This window comes from Arachis hypogaea, chromosome 2, assembly GCF_003086295.3.
Source record: "Arachis hypogaea cultivar Tifrunner chromosome 2, arahy.Tifrunner.gnm2.J5K5, whole genome shotgun sequence".
NCBI lineage: Eukaryota > Viridiplantae > Streptophyta > Magnoliopsida > Fabales > Fabaceae > Arachis > Arachis hypogaea.
The window spans coordinates 66,153,377-66,176,089 of NC_092037.1; the positions used below are offsets into that span (position 1 = coordinate 66,153,377).

The window sequence follows — 22,713 nt, forward strand, 5'->3', positions numbered from 1 at the left end:
CAGGAGCAAAATCCAGAATTATCTCGTGCCAAGTGACGAGACAAAACAAAAAGTCTCGTGGCAAGGGACGAGACAAAACAAAGTTGCTCGTGTCCAGTGACGAGAAAAAATAGAAAAGTCTTCTCTGAAGGTCAGCAAGTGTTAGCATCAGAAAAAGGGGGCTAAGATTCAACCCCCCCTTCTCTTAGCCACTGAAACCATCAATTATTACAATACCTTTTTAATAGGTCACCCTGACATGTTTTGAATATATGTATAGTGTTAAATAAGAAAATTTTGCACATGGTTGTGACTAAAGTTGTTACAATCCCGTCTGTATGCTATCAAACCATGCATGCACTAACAAGTTTGGATAAATATGGAAGAAAATTATAGTAGCTAATAACGAGACTTTTTACATGGTAGTAGAAGACTCTATTTTAGTTTGTGTAGTGATACTTGATATGTGGTGGATTTATTCATTCTCTATATAAATAATAATTAACACAATACTAACTGATTAGGTGCCACTTTAGCTTAATTCATTCATATTAATAAATTTAATATCATATTTTTGGATATAGTATTAATAAAATCTATTTAGTTGATATTTTATTATAGTATCTACTTACGTTGTGTATGTTTGATTGTAGGCCATAGAATGTACGGAAATTACTGAGTTGGAATGTGATGACACGGAACTTGTTGATGAGGTTCAGACTCTATTTTATTGTTGTTTTTTCGTTAACTGCATGTTTGAATAGACCATTTATCGTCGTGTGGCTGAAATGATGTCTATTTTGAACTGATTTGTAGTTACCAGACTATAGTTGCCTTGCTGACGATGAAATACCAAAAGTTAGGATGCGGTTTGAGCATTTGAAGTTGGCCCAGGATTTTTATGCGACCTATGCAAAAAAGTTGGTTTCATAAGTAAGATAAGGGCCACAAATTTTGACAGGATGACAAAGCAACCGATCAACCAATCTATCCATTGCAATCGGGAGGGTTTCTGGGCGTCTCGTTTCAAGGCACCCATACGGAAGAACACTATGACAGGTGTGGGATGCAGAGCAAGAATATATGCAAAGTTCGATAGGGAAAAGCATGATTGGGTCTTGTTAAAGGTTGAACTAAATCACTCGCACCCATGTTCAACTAGGAAGGCGGCGCACTACCACGAGAACAGGGAGTTAACAATGCATGCGAAGTGTATCATTGAGATTAATGATGAGGCGGGCATTCGACCCAACAATACCTTTCTAGCATTAGCCAATGAGGTTGGTGGGCCTTCGAACTTGGGCTTCTCAGAGAAGGACGTTAGGAATTACATTTCATCAAGACTCCAATCCACAAATGTCAACGCAGATATCAAGGAGATGCTGAACTACTTCATGCGAATGAAGGAGTTGAATCCGAACTACTTTTACACAGTGAATATAAATGAGGATAACAAGTTTACGAGTGCAGTTTGGGTGGATGCAAGGTGTAGGGCATCTTATAAATACTATGGAGAGGTGGTCTCATTTGATATCACATACAGCACGAACCGGTAAAATGTATTTAAGTTCACATTGTTTAATTATTTTATTATTTTTTATTAGTTTCATGTTTCTAAATATAGTTGTTCGTTCTTTAGGCATGGATTGCCGTTTGCTGCTTTCATTGGTGTGAACTACCATGGTAAGTCTACTTTGCTAAGCTGCGCTCTGCTAGGCAGTAAGGAGAATCCGAGTTTTGAGTGGGTGTTCACACAATGGCTGGAGTGCATGGAAACGACACCGAAGGGCATCATCACAGACCAATGCAAGTCTATGTTTGGTGCAATTAAGAAGGTCCTGCCCAATACACGACACCGGTGGTGCATATGGCATATAACACAAAAGATACACAACAAGCTTGGAGGTTATTCTAGGTTTAAAGAGTTGAATGCTGAGTTGAAACACATTATATGGAACTCTAAGTCGGTTAAGGATTTCGAAGATCATTGGGCTGAATTCATTGATGAGTTCAACTTACATCACAACAGATGGCTATCAGGTTTGTGTCTTTTTAAGAAAATCATGTTCCAAAAGTGCTTAGATGTTGTTGTGTTCTTGTATTCTGTTTTGAAAAGACATTCTTATACATGGTTTTGTTTTTGGTGGGTTTGTTTCTTTCTTAGATCTGTTTGAGGACCGACACATGTGGGTGCCTATCGTTTTCAATGGTTAATTATGGGCTTTCATGAGGAGTACACAGAGGAGTGAGGGTATGTATTCATTCTTTGGTGGATACTTAAATTGTAAGACTAGTTTGGTCCAGTTTGTTCACGAGTTCGACAATGTCCTAGGAACGAAAGGGCAGAAGGAACTGGAGGACGATGTTGCAGACTCGAGAGGTCTAATCCCATGTTCAACTAGATCAGCCATCGAGAGATGAATTCAAAAAGAGTATACCAATGAGATGTTTAGGGATGTCCAAACCGAGTTTGGTAAGAAGGTTGATTGCACTATTCGTGCCGTGGATGAACAGGGCAACTCCGCTAGGGTAAAAGTGAAAGAGGAAATACTAGTCTATGAGACGACTCGATATGTTACATTTGACATCCATTTTGATCGTTCAACACACAAGGTTCGATGTGATTGCAACTTGTTTGAGAGTGCAGGTATATTATGTTGCCACTGTCTTGTAGTACTTTCATCTTACAAAGTTAATGAGGTGCCTTCCTGCTATGTTTTATCTCGTTGGAGCAAGAACATAAAGCGCAAGCACACCTACATTAAGAGTAGCCACGACGTTAGATGTTCAAATGAAAGCCACAACATATTCAGAGAGTTGTAAGCACATTTCTACAATGTTACACAGGAATTCATGAACTGTGATGATGAGGCAGACATGCTGCACAATGTTCTGGAGGATGCAAGGGCCAAGCTAGTAGATTACCGTGGCAAGATGCAAAATAACACTGTCACTACTGCACACAATAGCATCATCACATGCCCTTCAACCGTTTTCGTCACAGAGGACATTCAGGCCCCATCAAAGGTAACCACTAAGGGTCGTCCAAAAGGCAAAAGGTTAGGATATGAGTTGGATAAATCAAATCAGAAAATCCATGCAGAGAAAGCGGAAGAGTGTACGCAAGGTATGTATAGGAATTAAAGTTAAACTTCACTTTTACAACGGCTTTTATTACGTTGATAGGGGTTGGTTTTGATTGAGCTTGTTTGTTTCAGGATAATCGTGTAGAATCTGGTGCAAATCAAGCTTCGGAGGCTTCTACTCAGCAGATTGCTAAGCAAGGACTTGGTGGATTCATGTCGCTGTTCAACTCCTTCGACAATACCTAGATTGTTTATGATACTGTATCCATTATGTTATATTAGAGGTCCCTTTTGTTAGGTCATACAACTCAATATGTATGTTTCATGGTCATTTTCTTTGTTTAGGTTTTCTATTATAAGAAAATTATGTAATTGGTATTTCCATGGCATTATCTTGATGCTACTCACGTATCTGGCCTGTTTATATTTTTCTGGATGTCGTTTAACTGGTTGTAGAATACTGTCTGCATAAATACATGTCGTATAATCTGTATTTTAACCATTTAATAAATTTGGGATGTTGTGTGCTTTTAACTTCGAGTGGCATGTCTAGGATGTTCGCTTTACTACGGTTATTGATTATTATTTTTCTGGTGTTTGGATGGTTACTTCTTATCGAATTATCTATTTGTTTTTTATTATTTAAATGTCATATAGTATGGATGTTCAATTTCTTAGGCTTGTGCATGGTTATTTTTTTATATACAACGAGTGTCTTAGTAACTAAGATAAATAAAGCAGATGTTCGGTTTAGTAGGTTTGCAGATGGTTATTTCTATTTGTTTCTGGATGGTTATTTAGTGTGTATGACGAATGGCATGTTATAAGTCACGAGTTATAATGTGGATGTTCACCTTAATATATTACTGGATGGTTACTTTTAATGTGGATTACGAATGGCAAGTGATTAGTTACAGGATTTATAATGTGGATGTTCGCGTCATTAGGTGAGTGGATGGTTACTTTTAGTGTGAATTCAAAATTGCATGTTATTACTTACAATAGTTATAATATGGATGTTCACTGGCTCAGGTTCGTGGATGGTTATTTCTATTTGTGCCAGTATGATTTTTTAGTGTGGATTGCGAATTATTTTTTAGTGTATTACGAATGGTATTTTAGTAGTATATCGCGGATGGTCGGCTTAGTAGAATAGATGATGGTTATTTCTATAGGTTTCGGGTGTTTATTTATAAAACTTAAGAGTTGTCTGTTATTAGGTGGATGATTTTATTTCTATATGGTTATTTATAAATACAGATGTTTGATTTATTAGTTGGGTGGATGGTTATTTCAGTTTTAAGTTGTGATTCACCTTGTGTGTGGATGGATCCGCTTAATACCTTTGTTGTTCCTTACTCTTAGCTTTTAGGAATCTTTAACTACATGCAACGAAACCAAATGTATTGCAATAGAAATAAACCATATAAATGGATTTTGCCATGATAATGTAGCAACTCTGTTGTAATAAAACTCCAACCCATGGACACAAAAAGAAGCTAAGAATATTTGAGAGTATTGTTTGAAAACTAAGTACAACTATCGCATTCTCCTTTTCTGGGTCTTCCTCACAGATAATTCTCTCACTCTTTACATTAATGACCTTGTGCTTGGTGCTGTCAAAGGTGATTTTACCACCTTTTTCTTGTTTCTTTGACGCTTGCGGCGAACACGTCCGTCTTTCTGCTCCAACAAAGATCGCACCAGCTGGATTGATTCATTATGGGCTCCCATGACAATATCTAACATCAACTTACATCTCATTGACAGAAGCATTTCCTATGTAGTGTTTAAAGATATCAGCACGTTGTTTAATGTTTCAAATTAACATGAGATGGTAAAAACAACTAAAACATAGACCGACATGTTAACTTACATCATTCCATTCATCTATGTTACAATCTTCATTCCATGTCTCCATGAATTTGATGGCATAGATACCGCAGTCCCAACTAGATAATCAAGTAAAACTGATGCCATCAATAAAATGGTTATGCTAAACCCACTAACGAAATGATCATTTATTGGGTTTGTTAGTTTGAACTACTTACCCGTTTGGTTGCATGGGGACTTTGGCATACGTACACACTGGGCCGTTTGGACTCCGGTCATACGTCGGGATGGCCACCTTAGCCATGTCTTCAATTAGCCGTACCTGAAAATCACTCAGCAATCTCTCTTTAGCATATGTTTTAAGTGGTTCATGTATTCATTAATAATGCTTAAAGAAGTGTTTGATCTTACCGCATATGAATCTAGTTTCTTCTTTTCATCATTAGGTACCTCATCATGAAGACTATCGATTACCACAATCATTTTTCTTGCCACTTCAAATGCATACAGCCACCAGTGTCCTTTTGAACACATCGGAATAAACTACTGTCACAAAAATTCACGCGTCACAACATAGTCAAACATTAAACGTATGGTGTACCATGAAGCACAAATAGATCAAATTCCGCACAAGTGAAACAATCATCCCGATCTATGGGCACCAATAGGCAATACATCCCCCGTCCTAATGATGATGAATTCTATTCAACAAGCGCTACTCAACTGGTCTATCAAGAAAAAACATCAAGAATTGTATTACATATGCAACAAACACCTAGCAAACTATGCATACTAATTGATACGGACAACTACATTCTCGTCTAAATATGCTGTGTCATGCAACATGTAAAATACATCAATGTCTCACCCATTTTCTTTTTGCTGCATCCACTTTGTTAAAGAATTTGGAATCCTCTCTAAAGTTTAGACCCAAGCCCTCATACACCGTAACTGGCCCGTTATGGAATGATTCGAGGTTGTGCGGTTGCATGACTGTTTCTTGTTGTAAGAGGATCAGTCAGTTATAAAGTACCGATAATAAGTTGTGAAAATATTATATTATTCATACCAATATGCCTGGATAGACACAATAGAAATCACGTTTGAATCTCTCGGACTATGCATCATTGAATGCGTAACACATCCATTGAATTATCTGCGGTGCAAAATTTAAAACCATGATACAAAGTGTACGAAGAATGCAATAAGTGAAGCTAAAACATCGAGATTAAGCACTTACGTTGCTGTTAACCCAACCACGTGCTTTCAATGTTAATAGATCTTTCCTCAATAGCCGAAGATATGGGCTACCTTCGTAGGTTGCCAACAGCTCATCTTCGTTGAGGGAAGAGTTCAGAATCCAATCTCGGACCGTGTCTTCCTTCTCCTCTCCTAACTTAACATCCTTAAGACTTGGATATACTGCTGTGATGGGGGTGTGATCGGTGGCTTCTCAAGTTGTGTAAAGCCCAGTGAAAAGCTAGGCCTTTTGGGACTCGGGGTCTAGCACTGTGACTTATTCGGCATCACGGTCTATAGGGGTTCCATTTCCAAAGGATTGCTGTATTTCTTCTGTTCAACTTTTACCAATATCTCCTCGACTTCTGGACACTGCACGAAGTTCAAATCAAAATCTTTGCATCGAAGTCAACAAAATAAGGCAAGTCAGTTATCACTCTAATGTAAGTCACATGTAAATCAAGATATATCCATTACATATCTACAACAGAGATAGAGCTTACCTGTCAAAATCATATTCAGTTACTTGCCCTATTACTGTAGAAGGTGTAATTGGATCAAATTGCGGCCCATCAAACTGTTCGGCATCCTGATTTAGGTGCTCACCTGTCAGGCTTGAGCGTGATCAAATAAACGGCGCTTTGGAATAACATGTGGCACGTGGTCGTCGTCATCGGAGTCAGAAACAACTGCACTTCTCTTCTTGCGCGTCTCGGCAACACGTGCTGTATGGCTGCCTTTACCGAATTTGGGTCTGACGACGAGCAGCTTTCTTCGGGTGCCTATCTTGCTTTCTTGAATATGGAATATACACAAAATTATCATGCTTTTAGAAAGAAACATTTATGGTATATACTCGCATACAAATCTATGACCATAACAGAAAATTCACTTCGTAAGAAACATCAATAGTAGATCGTAGTAACTAATTTATGATGCCAACACATGTAGACACTAAGATGAACTCACCCCTCGTGGTTCTGTAGGGCTTCCAGGAAGTTTTGATTCACATGTCTTTGATGGTGTTTCAACTGGTTTCTTATAGTCCATATTTTTAACAGATGCCTCATTGCATTCCTGTGTACATTAAGCGACAATTCTACATACCAACTTTAATTAGTTCGACATACAAGTACACTGTTGTGGAACTTATAAAGCATCCAAATTCTATAGGAGCATGAGTCCATTTGTGCAATTAAAAATAAACACCAGAAGTTATATTCTAATCTAAACGCCTATGACTTTAATGTTGCCCGTGCTTTAAATTGCAAAGGACACATTATCTTTTGAGCCGCTTTACTCCTGCATTCTCTCTTTCTGCTCTTTTTTTTAGCTGCATATTCTCCCCCCTTCTTCCTGGTTCGCAATTTTGGATCCTCTCAAAATTTGGCCCTCTTTCCGATGGGACCCTAACATCAAAGGGTCAACTGAGCTTACGAAACGCTCATCCAAAAGCCCAAGGTAGAAAATAATAAATGTCTTAGGTTGATTATATTATAATAGAGAATATATCATTCATCCTAGTACCTGATTAATTACATTGTTTGCCTTTTTTTCAAGTTCTGATGCAGTCCATGCAGTCAACCATGGCTCCGGTTCTCGACAGCGCTCTAGTGGCCCATGCCTTAGCCGCTGAAAGTACAAGAGCTAGATGGAAAGATTGTACGGTTTCTTAGTTCATCATTACTGCAAGTGGGCTAAATAACTAAATAAACAATTAAACTTATCATTAGGGCAAACATGCAGCCACCACAAGTTTCAAGCTTCTTATTTTGGTGTGTTTCAATCGCCTTCCCTAGCCACTTGAATGTCTTCTATGCCCAGTTAAATTTGCTTGGATCTGAGACATCCAAAATTGGAAGAATGTGCCATGGAGAAATCATTTGTTGGCTGGTTGGACACAGGAACGTCTTTAAGACCACCAATATGAAGTATCTTCTAAAATTAATCCTATCCTCTTCTGTTTCCATAGGACATGCATAAACAAAGTCGCGCAGCTGAGTGGTTGTCTTCTTTTTAAATTGCTCTTTGATTTCCTGGTGAGCCAGATTTTTTTTTTCTATTTTTGGAATGTCAGCCCCTACATTTCATATTGAAACAAGCAAATAGAATAAATTTAACCATACCTAAGAGCAAAACCCACAGCAAAATATATGACAACAAATTCACAATTTAATATAAGGAGCTGACCATTAGAGGGTATCCCTAACGCCCTTCCTATTAACTCAGAACTAACTGGAATGTCACCGACATCCACTATAAGTGTGTCTGTCTCCACATCATAAGCTCTAGCCAGTTGAATCATTATCGTCTGCTTGACTGTCCAGTGAGGAATCTGCTTCACAAAGCCAAACCCAATAGAATCAATCTCAGCTAGCTTCGCATCGGCATTCATTTCTTGCAAGTGGGTTATCATCCCATTGATGTAGCATGGAGAACATTGCGTCTCCACTAATTTTTGTTAAGCAACACAATACAAGTTATTAGAAATAAAAAGAATCAAACATTTGTTAACACAAAGCACTGCTTACCTTTTTTCCCATTAAAATGTTGTTCAGCAGGTGAAAATCAAAGCAGGTTCTTGCCTGTCAGGAAACATTCAACCATAAGTCTTGATACAAAACACACATTATCATTTGACTACAATTGCAAAAACAGCCAACAAAAAAAAAAGAAATCACTGGCAGCCCAACAAAACGTCCTGCGCAATTCAAGTAAACAGCAAAGAGCCTGACATTAGTCATAACATGCTCCATATAACATAATGAGTTAAAAAATTGGCCTTCCGATTACAAAATGAACCCACCCAATTACTGATAACAATTACTTATTATTATTAACATTGTAAATTATTAACAGAAAATAAATCCTTCATAACTGCTGTAGGTCAACTCAAAAACGTAAATTGTTTCACCTTCATATATTATATTAGTATGCTCGCATTATTTAGCAAAATCTCAAAAGGAAACAAAAATTTTTTCTGTATAACTATGTATTATTATCTAAATTTTAAAACATTTCTCTACAACATCCAAGATTGATAATTATATATTCATACATACCTAGACATGATACATGATACAACTATAGTTTTTACAACCAATCTTACTCATATCTACTTAAGCCACCGCTAAAAGCCATCTCATTTTTTGCATCAATCTTTTCGTAAAAATTGAACATCCGTAATTAATTGAAATTAAAGGTCAATTAAATGAACCAGGAAAGATATAAAGAAAAGAATACTAAAATATCAATCACAGGCTCCATCAAATTTCAAACATGTTTGCTTTAATCCAAGGATCCATGAACCACGTGATATTACTATCCATGCTGTTAATTAAAAAAACAAAATATGAAAATCACCATCATAACACCCACAGTCGTGTGCAGTAAGAGTATATAGGCAGTTTAAAAAAAATCAAGTAAAACAAGGTTCTAGGAAGCATAGATGTTCACCAAAAGAAGTCCTAATATTGCCAGCTTGCTAGGCTCCAATGATTTGCAATGTCAGAAATTACTACCTAAATGATGTAGATCATATCACATTTTTTCATCCATCCTTTCTTACAAAATTGAACACCCGTAATTTATAGAAATTAACGATCAATCAAATGAACCAGAAACAGACAACGAAAACAATACTAAAATATCAAGCATGGCTCCAACGAATTTCAAACATGTTTGCCTTAATCCAAGGATCCATGAACGATCTGATATTACTATCCATGCTATAATTTAAAAAAGAAATATATCAAATCAACAGCATAACACCACACAGTCGTGTGTAGTAAGAGTACATAGCAATTTAAAAAAAAAATAAATGTTAAACAAGGTCCTTGGAAGCATAGCTATTAAATTTGAAGTTCTAATTACGTAAGTCACCAAAACAACACCTAATATTGATTGCGATGGTTATCAAATATGCTAATCAACATGTAAATAGAGTCTTTGCACGGTTAGACTCAACGCCAATAGTACTTTCACTTATATCCATTCCAATCAAATGGATCAAATGCAAGTGGACATGTGAGAATTAAGTAAAATACAATTTTAGCTAATACTAGAAAATTGTCCATAGATCCCAAATTATACTTACAATTTTTTCTTAAAATAAACCAACAGGATTCCAATTCAAGCCTATCTCTTCTATATCAAATATTCATAATCAGAGTATTTAACAGTTTCTAAATTTTGACAACCTCTTAGGTCAGGTTTTGGAATGAAAAAAAAATTTTAACATTGTCAACCAACTTGCAAACACCTGAAAAAAATTTTCAACCATACGTTAATGAATAAAATGAGAATTAAAATGTAGTGAGAGTACATAGGCAGTAAGAGTACAAAGGCATAACACCCATAGTCGTGTGCAGTAAGAGTACATAGGCAGTTTTAAAAATAATCAAGTTAAAAAAGGTCCTTGCACGCGTATCTGCTTAAAAAATTGAACTTCTAAGTACCTAAATCACCAAAACAAGTCCTAATAAACGGTTATCGATTTACTGACGTTCAATCTGGGAAGAGAAACACACCCCACAGCTTCTCTTGTTGCACCCAGTAATGACTCCAACCAATGCCAACATGCAACGGCTACAACCTAGGGAGACTGCGGTTAGAGGCCAACGCCGGTGGTTTCTGGGTGACTTCCACTCGACGGGGCCAGGGATTCTCCTATGCTACTAGTGGTCTTCGCAATGGAGGCGCTGGCGGATGCTCGGTACGACGATTGGCAGGATGAACTACGGGTAGCAGCAAAAAAGGAGCGACTAATGAGGGAAGGTCCTCCTTCATCAATGCCGTTCGAAATAGCAGTGAGGGAAGGCTAACGTTTCCTTTCCTGAAGGGTGTTCGAAAGTTAGGGAAGGGGAAAGGTTTTGACTGTTGGGTCAAAGAAAGGGGGAGTGGATGGATGATTACAATGGTATTAATTAAGATAATTAAAAGTAGGATTTAAGATAGGGGGTGTTTACGAGTATACCTATGTTATTAATCTAATTGGGCTAATTATTAAGGCCCGTTATTCATATTTTTCACCAAAGTCATTGTCTCCCTAGCATCTCCCATTTCATTATCTACCTATACTTTTCTTTTTAAATTTATCTTTCCTTTTTAAATCGTTATTCACATTGTTCATTGTATACATTATTCTCCCTTATACTTAGTTGACCGATTTATAGGGCAGTTATATTCGAACTTTACCTAGCCGGTCTTTTGAATAAACTACCATTTATACCCATAAATTTTGCAACGCTGACAAAAGTACCCATCAAACAAGAAAACTAATGTTGTACTATGAAAGATGGGTTCCGTGTGCCAATAATACCCAAACCTTGATTTTTTGTTAACTTTTTAATAAAATTTCCAAATTATCCCTTCTATCATCTTCCCCAATTTCTGAATTTTACAACCCTCACCATTCGTCTCCCTATGCCACCGCTAGCCATCATCCCGTCGAGACCCTAGCACCTGATGTCTTCCTCCAATCTTTATCCTCAACCTCCATCTCTCTTTTTCCGATCTCAATTTGTTTTCCAAATCTAAATCCAAATCAATTTTAACATCATTACCCTTGTTGTTTCCTTCTTCTTCGGATGCAACAACAATACTCAGAAAATTGTTGTTGTTGCAATATACACCATAAAGCACACCCTTTTCAAGCTCTTCAACCTGAATATTGTTGTTCTTCTTATTCCACAGCAACAAGTAGTAGAGTTCAGAGCCGACAAGAGGCCGGAGGCCATGGTTCCTTTTCAACGGTGACTCCAAACACTGCTCAACGGCGTTGATCTGTAGAAAAAAAGGGCTATTGTTGGAGTATCTTCATGTCATTTGGTGGACTGATATTCACGCCACAGCCACAATGCCGTCGCCGCTCAGGCTAGGCTTCTGAGGCCACCGCATAACCCTCTAGAAGATTGTGGTGGTGGTAACGTTAATGTTGAAGGATATTGTTCCAGTTTGAGTACTGGCGAACAAGGAGGGATGATGGTGGCGGACTACATAGATGAGGATGAGCTTCTGAACATGCTAAGTGTGATCGAAGACATGGCCAAGGGAATGCAGGATGAAGAAGGACCCACACTCTCAAGCCCACCTTCGACGACGACATCATCTGCAAACGCTGCTCCTCCGACGAGTTCCCAGCGAAGCTTCTTCTCTGCAATAAATACGATCGAGGCTATCACATCTTCTGTCTCTGACCTATCATTCCTTCCTTTCCAAAAGCTCTTGGTTCTGCCTCTCTTATTCTCACAGTGACACCAAAAAAATCAAAATATATGTTTTGTTTTTGTTAATTTTAAACTTCTTTTTTTTTCTACACCAGATCTACGAAGTCATAATATTTGAACAATAGTATAGATAATAATCTACAGCTTTTAATCTTTTTAATTTTTTGGTGGCTGACAATAATGGAGGAAGACGAAGGGTGAAGGTGGTGAAAGTTTAGAATTTGGAGAAGAAGATAAAAAGAGTAATTTGGGAATTTTATTAAAAGGTCAACAAAAAATAAAAAAATCCAACTTTTATGGGTACAACGTTAATTTTTTTGTTTGATAGGTATTTTTATCGACGTTTACAAAATTTATGGTACAAATGGTAGTTTATTAAGAATAATAATAATAATAATAATAATAATAATAATAATAATAATAATAATAATAATAATAATGGTTTATATATTACAGAAATTATTTTACTATATATTAGGTTACAAACGACAAAAAAATACTATCATAAATCTTATTATTAGACCTGTCCGTATAGAAAAGAATGGAAGTTTTATCTTATGACATATACGTACATAGATAGGACCATGTAGTGAGGAAATGAAGGACCACATGACTTCCTGAGGTACGCAGAAATCAGAAAAGAAACAAGAAGAAAAATGAAAGGATCACTATACTACTACGTCACTGCTTATTACAAGTTACAAGTAGGAAGGAAACAAAAAAGGGGAAAAATATTTCTTAATTTGTACGGAATTCCCAAAAAAAAAAAAAAAACAAATGTTAGGCCACTACATTTATTATGAATTAGAGAATTCATCACTTTCATGCTTTGATACTTAATCGATTTTTATATTTTAATTCCTATAAATAAGAGTTATTTTAGTTTTAGTATATCTAAAATAATTTAGTATTTCAACCTCGTACTATCTTCAGTACTACTTCCCCGGCATCTAAAGCTCTCATCAACTTTACTTTCTAGTTTGTTGTTTTTGGGCTTTGGTTGGTGTTGGTGGTTTTGCAATTAAAATTTATTTTAAATCTTAAGAATAAATTAAAATTAACTCGACTTAAACGTTTATACTATTTTTAAATTTTTTTAAAAACGATTGGGACAAAAAATATTTTTTATCCAATAATTCATATTTTTAATCTGCACGAACATACATATCCACTTTAGTTTGACATTGGAGGTGGTAAATGCTAATTATTGAACATATGTTTATTTACTTAGTATATGTATGTATATACCATGAATCATGATATATACATCGTTTTTGTGGGCAAGATATCACCAACCGATCGAAGAATTTGTGCACACGAGTTTTTTTATAACATGATTTTTTAGGAATATCTACATAAATTTATTTACATTATTTTTAAAATATTTTTTTTATTAATGCTATGTCAGTAACATTATTTATTTGGTAAAATATTAGAATTAATCATTCAGTTTTAGCTAAATCAACTATTATTTTCAAATCATCAAAAAAAATACTAAAATATACAAAAATTTGTAATAAAATGTATAACCTACAAAGACATTTAATCCATATCCATATATTTATTATATCTCACCGTTATAAACAATACAATAAATTTATAACTTCAATAATTAATTTGTTAATTTCTATAAATAACTCATTAAATATAATAAACATTCATATTACAAATGTAATAATAATATTAATAATCATAATAAATTTTACGTTACAAATATTCAAATTCCATACTATTTGAATTATTTATATAAGTTTTTAATCACTGTTCCTTCAAATGACATCAAATTTAGCACGAAAAATTTATTTTTAAACTACACAACATCTCAAACTTATTCAATAGAGCATTATTCTTTGGACAATATTACCAAACAAAAAGACAATTAGTTTATCAAAGTTCGCGTAGTTTATCTATGGAAAATATTAACACCCACAAATGAAGAAGAGTCGCTTTGCTTAGTAATGATTATATTAGATGAAAAGGTACAAAACAAACATATTTATTATATTTTTAAATTGAATTTACGAAAAAAATACTTAAATTATTTTTGCTTTTTATACTTTTTATATTATTTTATAATACTTTATATATAATTGTATTTTAATATCGTTAAAATTATACTTCTTTTAATATGCTATTCATTATTCCTTTTTAATTAATTATTAACTATGATTTATTAACACTGCGGAGAACACATATTTATATAATTGTGAAGAGAAATATGATGAACAAATTCAAACAATTGTTACAAGAAGAAAAAGTCTATATTATAAAAAATTTAAAAATAAAAGATGCAAATGATCTGTATAGGTCAATTAAAGATATAATGAAAGCAAACTTTTTACTCACAACTGTAAAAGAAATTAAAGATCTAATTTTGAACATTTTTTAAAATTATTTTAAATTTGCATCACTTGAGACATTGTCTGATAGAGTGGGTAAAAAAAATACTAATAGGTAATTTTATTTTATACTATTTTAATTATTCTTATTAAAAATAATTTATTCAAAAAAAATCTACACATTTTTGTTTTTTTATTGTAGATGTCATTGAAAAACTACATCAAGAGATTAAGAAGAAAGAAAATCATATAAATTCAAGACACATCTTTAGAAGAAAAATATACATGCAAAGATGGAACAAACAACATAATAGAAAGTGCATACAACTCAACAATTCATAAATAACATCCATTCACAAGAACCTACGATAGAAAGAAGAAAACAATAATTTTAACAATAACCAATAAAGAAAAAGGAGAATGAGCGCCACATAAGAAGACTAAGTTTATCAACTAAAACAAATACAAAAATCAAATCACCAAATAAAAATATCACTTTGTACAACTCGAACATTCAAATCTTTTGTACTACAAATTATTTTAAAGAAAACACCTTTTAAATTTAACTTTAGTTACACATATTTAATTTAATTTTATAAGACATAACCATTTTTAATATTTATTATATACTATTATTAATTTACCGTCCGCGCATTGCGCGAATCTCATTCTAATTAATTTTAATTTACAAGCTAACTACACATTAAGGCCTTATCATATCCCAAGTACCAAATTTAATCAAGTATATATCCCAAGTACCAAATTTAATCAAGTATATATAACTGTAAAGTATGTTTTTTTTCTTTCTATTTTTTAAAAAATTCAATATACTTTTAATGTTTAATTATTTTAATTTTATTTTTAATATTTTAAATATATATGTTTCAATTATAACTTTAAAACAATACATTTTAAATTTTTTATTGTTAAAAAAAATCACTTTTACTATACAATGTAAGTGTTAGCTTATACACTTAAAAATTGTGAGTTCGAATCTTTCTATCTTTAGTAAAAAAAATGTTAAGAAAATCACCCACTTAACTTATCTTAATATGTTTTGTAGACTATTTAAATTGAGAGGTGATACTAAATTTAGTGATGTGTTATATTTTATCATAGTGTGATGTATACACTAAAATTTAGTTATTAAATCAGTTATTCGAATAAAATAATATAAAATATACATTAAAAATAAATTAAATAATATATTTATTTATACACAAATAAATAATAACTAAATTTTAAGATGTACATAATATTTTTTTATTTTATAGATATTTTGATCATTAACCCAATCACATACATAGTATAAACACATAATTAATTGGAGTATACATAGTATGCTTTATTGGAAGTCTTGTACTTAATTCTTGAGTATCATATAAATAAATAAATAAATAAAAGCTCTAACACACAAATAAGAGATTGGCTTCATTAAATAGATAAGCTTTGTTTAATTTAGTTTGTTATCCAATTACATCATGACAAAGTCTATAAAGTCAGCTATTTTATTAAAATTTGACTAATACTTAATAAAAAAAATAAACAACTTTATACCATTAAATATAATATTACATCATTAAAAATACTAATAATAATTAATCGATGATTATAAATTACAAAATTTGTTAATCCTAACATTCCTCTCAAATCATTAATGAATGAAATGCATATAATTAACGGCATCTAACATAAATCATTTAAAAAATGTTCAAAATGTTGTAATAGCTCTAGTTGGCCACTATATAAGAATAGCTAAAACTGTAGGTTCTTGGCTCACATACACATTTGAATTTCAAACATCAATGGCTGATTTTGGTACCTATTCCCTATTACTTCTCATTTGGGTAGCCTCAACCTTGTTTCTAAGAGTAATCTTCAGCAAACATGGCATAAATAACGGGTCACGAAACCTTCCACGAAGCCCTATAGCCCTTCCAATCATAGGACATCTCTACCTTCTAAGGAAGCTTCCTCACCAATCATTTCATAAGATCTCGACACGTTATGGCCCTTTGGTTTATCTCTTGTTTGGTTCAAAGGCTTGTGTCCTTGTTTCTTCACCTGAAATGGCAAGGCAATGCCTCAAAACCCATGAAACATGCTTCTTGAACCGACCTAAGAGGACCAACCTTGATTACATCACATATGGTTCCTCGGATTTTGTTTTGGCACCTTATGGACCTTATTGGAGGTTCATGAAGAAGCTTTGTATGACTGAACTCCTTGGTGGCCGTATACTCCAACAGCACCTTCCCATCAGAGCTCAGGAAATAAGGCTATTCTTGACAGGTTCATATACTTTATTTCTAATATTATATTGGGAGTAAATGTTTTTTCAATTTCTGGCCATTGATTCGAATGACAAAACCGTCTTCTACAATTCAAAAAGTGCTATTTAGTCTCTAATCAGTTAAATAATTGATCTAAAAGTAATTACTGATATATCAGTAGGTCACCATTTATAGAAACTACTTAATCCAATTATTTGAATAATAGTTAAGACGGATTAGATTAATTATTTAAATGATTGGAGACTAATTAAAAATTTTAAATTGTGAAAAATCACTTTATTTTTTGGGTAAATGTTATTTACTCTAATATTTGTAGATAAAATATAAAAAAATGACTTTTAGTTTGTCATTTTTAATTCTAACATTTCTCATATTTTTTAGAATTTAATGTTTATAATTGAGAGTTTAAGATTAAAAATTTATGACTTAATATTTAGAATTTAAGATAAATTAAAATAATTTTAAAATATTTTATTAATGTTAACTGAAAAAAGTTAATTCATGACATTACTCATATTTGTGTTAAATACCATTATTCCAATATTTTTAAATTCGTGACCGATTTTTTATAAAATTTATTTAACCTATGTTATATACTATATAGTTAAGATAAGACATAAATATAAAGGGAGAGAGAAAAAAAATGTTTCTTTTTTCTTCAATCCATAGTATGCATTTACTTTCAAAAACAGAATACAAATATAGAGTAATAAAAAGTAGAAAAAAAAGTTGTATGTCATCTCTATTGTAGGTTTTAAAAAGTATATAAATTAAATACATAAAATTTGAGTCATGATTAGACACAACATGACATGCATACCTATCTCTATGTTCAAATATATTTCTGTATTTATATCTTTCTATTCATATCTTATGAAATCAAGCATAATCTTATAAAATATAAGATGCAAAAATTTGTATATTAGAGCACATTATAAAATGTCTTGTTGTACTCTTTAATTTTAGTTTTAAATTTGCGTTTTTATTTCTATCTTATTATTTTAACCACTAAATAATACATAGATCGTACCATATGATATTCAATAAGGACAATATTCAAATTGGCGGGTGGAAGTAGATGGAATATTAGAAAAGGGCTAAAAATTAATTTTATAATAAAATAAGACAAAAATAAAAAATTTAAGAAATTAAAATAAAGTTTGTATATGATATATATGAAAAAATATTAAAATTAGGGGACCATATTGCCTCCTTCCTCACAACCATAGAATACAAAAATAAAGAATATATAATAATTATATTTTATATGTATTTAAATATAATTTTTTAGAAAATAGAATTCACAACACATGTAATTTATTTTTATTCCTTGTGTGTATTCTCGTTACACTTTGACTATGTAAGAGTAAGCACCATTCAACAATGTTGTATTCATATTTGTGTAACATAGGTATGATGAAAAAGGCAGAGATGAGAGAAGAGGTGAATGTTGGGTCAGAGCTAGCTATGGTTGCAAACAACATAATCACAAGGATGGCTTTGAGAAGGAGGTGTTGTGATGTTGGAGGTGAAGGCCACCAACTCATTGAGCTTGTGAAGGAGATGACTGAGCTTGGTGGCAAGTTCAACTTGGGAGACATGTTCTGGTTTGTGAAGATGTTTGATTTGCAAGGGTTTGGAAAGAGGCTTGAGAGTGTTAGGAGTAGGTATGATGCTATAATGGAGAGGATCATGAAGGAGCATCAAGATGCAAGAAGGAATAGAAAGACTATTGGAGATGAAGCAGTAGTGAAGGATTTGCTTGATGTTTTGCTTGATATCTATGCTGATCAAAGTTCTGAGATTAGATTAACAAGAGAAAATATTAAAGCCTTCATTATGGTAAGTAACAATAGATATTTTCACTAAAAAAATGTTACTTCTATTATATTTTTTATACACTCTATATAGTAATATATATTAAATTATAGAGTAAATATTTAAATCGGGGACATTTTTGTTCAACCAATAAATTTAATTTTTTAAAATCCTCCAAAACTTATTCTCATTAGATAAATTAATCCCTCTATCACTTTTAATAAAATTTTTAATATGTGTATTAGACAAATAAAATTTTAAAAAGTTTTATTTTTATTGTAAGACAAGTAATTTTTAGAAAAATATTACTATAAGCCAAATAATTACTCTTCCATCAAAATAATACATAAATTAATTTTTTGATAAAATTAATTTTTGAAAATTTTAAAAAAATAAAAATTTATTAAAAATTAAAATATTCGATATGAAATTCTTTGAGTACTAAATTAGGGTGTTTATTCTAAATTATAATATATTATCTTGAAAACATTAAAAATACATAGGAAAATGTTAACAAAATAAATAGAAAGACATATATTTTTACATAAAATATTATGTTAACTTACATATTATTTAGAAAAAAAATGAAAATCAACTCTATTTTTTAGTCAACAATCATCTAATTTCGCATTCTTTCTTAATACAATAATAACCCAAATAATTAGCCTTTTAACTTATAATAAGTTAAAAATTCATAGCTAATTGTCCTTGTATAAAGTTAATAGTTATGAATGGTTAAATTATAATTTAATTAAATTTTTTAAATTATCTAATAATTTTTAAATATTAACTTTACCTAAAAATAACTGCAGGTGAGTGTTTATCTTATACTAATTGGGTGTGGAGATTACTCCAATAATGTAAATTCTATATCTCATCAAATGGTAAATATTGTGTCGTGCACATGATCATATACACAAATAACGCAATTCATGTATTAAAGTGGAACAGATCATGTGTATATGATGCTTTAATATACTAAAGTGGAAAATTAATTGAAGTAATTGATCAAAACATTTGGCAGAACATGATTGGTGCTGGAACAGAGACATCGGCAGTTACAATAGAATGGGCATTATCTGAGTTAATAAACCACCCAGAAATGATGTCAAAGGCAAGAGAAGAAATCGATTCAATAGTTGGTAAGAACAGATTGGTAGAGGAATCAGATATTCAAAATCTTCCCTATCTTCAATCCGTAGTAAAAGAAACAATGAGGCTTCACCCAACTGGACCCTTAATTGTGAGACAATCAACTGAAGATTGCAACGTTAATGGATACCATATTCCATCAAAAACCACTGTGTTTGTGAATGTTTGGAGTATTGGGAGGGACCCAAGTTACTGGAAGGACCCACTCGAGTTCATGCCAGAGAGGTTCATGAATGAAGAGGGAGAGAGTGAGTTGGATTTGAAGGGACAGAATTTTGAGTTGTTGTCGTTTGGTGCTGGGAGAAGGAGTTGTCCTGGTGCTGCATTGGCTTTGAATGTTGTTCATACAACGTTGGCTGCTATGATTCAGTGCTTTGAATGGAAGGGTAATAATGGGATTGTTGATATGGAGGAAGGGCCTGGAATGGCACTTCCTAGGGCACATCCCTTGTTGTGTATTCCTGTGGTTAGACTCTCTCCTTTTGAGAAGACTCGGTTTTCATTTGATTAGATAATATTTAGTTTCTGTATCTTGATTATTAGTGAATAAAGTATATGTGGACTTACCTAAAATGTTAAAGAAATTGTGAAATGTATGTAGTCTAGTGTGCAATAAAATAGAGTTCAATATGCTCTTCTCATATGTTAGCCAAGGAGAAAATGTAAACAAAAAATAATTTATCTGATTTGAACCAATATTCAAGTTTGTGTTTATTTAGATACTAATAATTAAATCTAAGGATGAACAGAAAAAGTGTATGTGGGTGAGAAATTAAAGAGTATTGTTATTTTGGGAATTTAAATTTATTTAAAAGAAAGGAAAAAATAACTCAAATTTATAGGCGAGAAGGATTAAAATAACTAAGAATGATTAGAAATCATATTGCTTAACTAATGATTGTAAATTATTATGTACTTAAAAATAAAACACTAATTTAGATGTACAAATATTATTCTTTGAAATAAAAAACACAGTTAAAACTTATATGTAAATCATTTTGCGAGTCTATTATAATGTTGTTGTCCCATTTTTCTTTTCTTTTTTTCTTTTTTTTTTTGGTCCACCTGATGGATGAGTGTCCTAACGGAGGGAGCAATTGTTAGTGACAACAATCATATAAACATGAAGACAAAAGATATCAAAAACAACTTACTAGTTACTACTAGGTGGCTTTATTAGGGCGTAATAATAAAAATTTAATTATGTTGTATATTATAAATCTCACATCTCTACAATATAATTTATAAATAATTTTTAGAAGTATCAAATATGAGATAATTCTCGCTTCTTAAGTAAGTTTTTTTTAATAAAATTAAATCTGTTTAATCTCAATTCTAATATAATATTAAACTTTATTTGATTTAATATTATTAAGTCGTTCACCTCTTATATATAAATATTTACGATTTAAATGGTGGCTCATTTTTTTTTGTTATGGAAGTTGTGAATGTGTTTGCGTAGTTATAGATGTTAGAGGTGCTAGATTAATTTGTGGGACAGTTTTTGCTTAGATTTATTGTGAAAAAGTCAGACCATCCGATTTCTTTGGGGAAAAAATATTGAAAGCAAATCGAAAGATCCGTTTTCATAGAGGGAAGATTTGAATTTTTGATGAAGCTAATCATAGGGTCCGTGTTGTATATGAATTAATTTTTTTTATTTTCGGTGAATGAAATCGAGGGTCCGATTTTATTATTATATGTTATTTTTGAATTAGCTTAAACAAATCGCTGGGTCCGAGTTATATATATATATATATATATGTATGTATGTATGAAGGTGTGTAACGCATAAACAGCTCAGATCCAATCTTCTTCATCTTCTTTGACTTGGTCTTCTTCTTTCTTATGCTCCTGTGTCTCTCTTGTTGGCTTTGAAGGAAAAAAATTTGATAGTGAAGTTTCTGTTTCTGTTTAAGTGAGTGAGAGAAATGAATGATAAAGTCTTTTTGAAAGCATATTATTTTGGTCAGATTTTGTTGCAAACATCTGAAGGGGTAAAATTTATTTGTGAAGATCCCTTAGATGTTGTTATTCCATTCACAATCTCATTTGAAGAGTTTAAATGTGTGATTTATGAGAAGATAGATTCGGAGATGTCAAGAAAAATATCATATATTTTATACAGATATTCCGTACCAGTATTTGGTGGATTCGTTCAATTTCAAACCAAATATATAACAAACGAAGCGAGTATGCAAGAGATGTTTTCAATGTATATTGAAAGCCGTGCTCAAATCTCGTTCATTGAGTTGTACATTGAATTCGAACAATCTGAGGCCAACCGAAATATTTTACGGAAATATTACAATAGTGACAGTGTGGAAGAGTTCGAAAGAAATTAAGTTGTTAGTCCAAACGGAGATGAAGATCAAGGTGACGGCACTGTGGCTCCGAATGTGACAGACGTGGCAAATGCACTCACAAACGAAGTGCCGTTTGAGGAGCCATCTTTCATGCGAGTTTTGGATTTGGAAGTCATACATGCTCTGGAGTTTCTGAAATATATGAGTGCAAGTACGTAATTGCGTATATTTATAAGAAGGATTAGAATATTGTAATAGTTGATATTGATCGATGGACCAAATAGTTAAGTGACTTGTGAAAATATACTCAATTAGCATTTGTAAAAGTGTTTATTTAGTCAAGTTTAAGATAATAATATTTTTAGTTAATTAGTATTTTGGAATCAGTATTTATTTAGTTATTTAGTTAATTAGTATTTATTAATTAGTATTTATGTTAG

At 32.5% G+C, this 22,713-nt stretch overlaps 2 protein-coding genes across 2 annotated transcripts; both read left to right on the top strand.

The window, feature by feature from the left end:
- Nucleotides 1-282: 282 nt before the first annotated feature.
- On the top strand, nucleotides 283-2,400 carry LOC112726395 (protein FAR1-RELATED SEQUENCE 5-like). The gene is made up of 7 exons (XM_025775766.1): nucleotides 283-315; nucleotides 633-692; nucleotides 796-848; nucleotides 941-1,531; nucleotides 1,619-2,019; nucleotides 2,144-2,178; nucleotides 2,269-2,400. The coding sequence occupies exons 1-7, from the start codon at nucleotides 283-285 to the stop codon at nucleotides 2,398-2,400; spliced, it is 1,305 nt and encodes a 434-aa protein (XP_025631551.1).
- Nucleotides 2,401-16,442: 14,042 nt separating this feature from the next.
- Nucleotides 16,443-20,673, top strand: LOC112746579 (cytochrome P450 93A3). Its single transcript, XM_025794955.3, has 3 exons — nucleotides 16,443-16,995; nucleotides 18,409-18,839; nucleotides 19,840-20,673. Exons 1-3 carry the CDS (start codon nucleotides 16,509-16,511, stop codon nucleotides 20,476-20,478), a joined length of 1,557 nt encoding a protein of 518 aa, XP_025650740.1. The 5' UTR covers nucleotides 16,443-16,508; the 3' UTR covers nucleotides 20,479-20,673.
- The last annotated feature ends 2,040 nt before the right edge of the window (nucleotides 20,674-22,713 follow it).

What these genes read in the sequence shown, in the direction of transcription:
- LOC112726395 (XM_025775766.1), top strand. Translation starts at nt 283, where the DNA reads ATGGTTGTGACTAAAGTTGTTACAATCCCGTCT. An exon ending in ACACGGAACTTGTTGATGAG is followed by an intron (nt 693 to 795) that starts GTTCAGACTCTA and finishes ACTGATTTGTAG; the next exon opens with TTACCAGACTATAGTTGCCT. An exon ending in ATACCAAAAGTTAGGATGCG is followed by an intron (nt 849 to 940) that starts GTTTGAGCATTT and finishes AAATTTTGACAG; the next exon opens with GATGACAAAGCAACCGATCA.
- LOC112746579 (XM_025794955.3), top strand. Translation starts at nt 16,509, where the DNA reads ATGGCTGATTTTGGTACCTATTCCCTATTACTTCTCATTTGGGTAGCC. An exon ending in AATAAGGCTATTCTTGACAG is followed by an intron (nt 16,996 to 18,408) that starts GTTCATATACTT and finishes TGTGTAACATAG; the next exon opens with GTATGATGAAAAAGGCAGAG. An exon ending in ATATTAAAGCCTTCATTATG is followed by an intron (nt 18,840 to 19,839) that starts GTAAGTAACAAT and finishes AACATTTGGCAG; the next exon opens with AACATGATTGGTGCTGGAAC.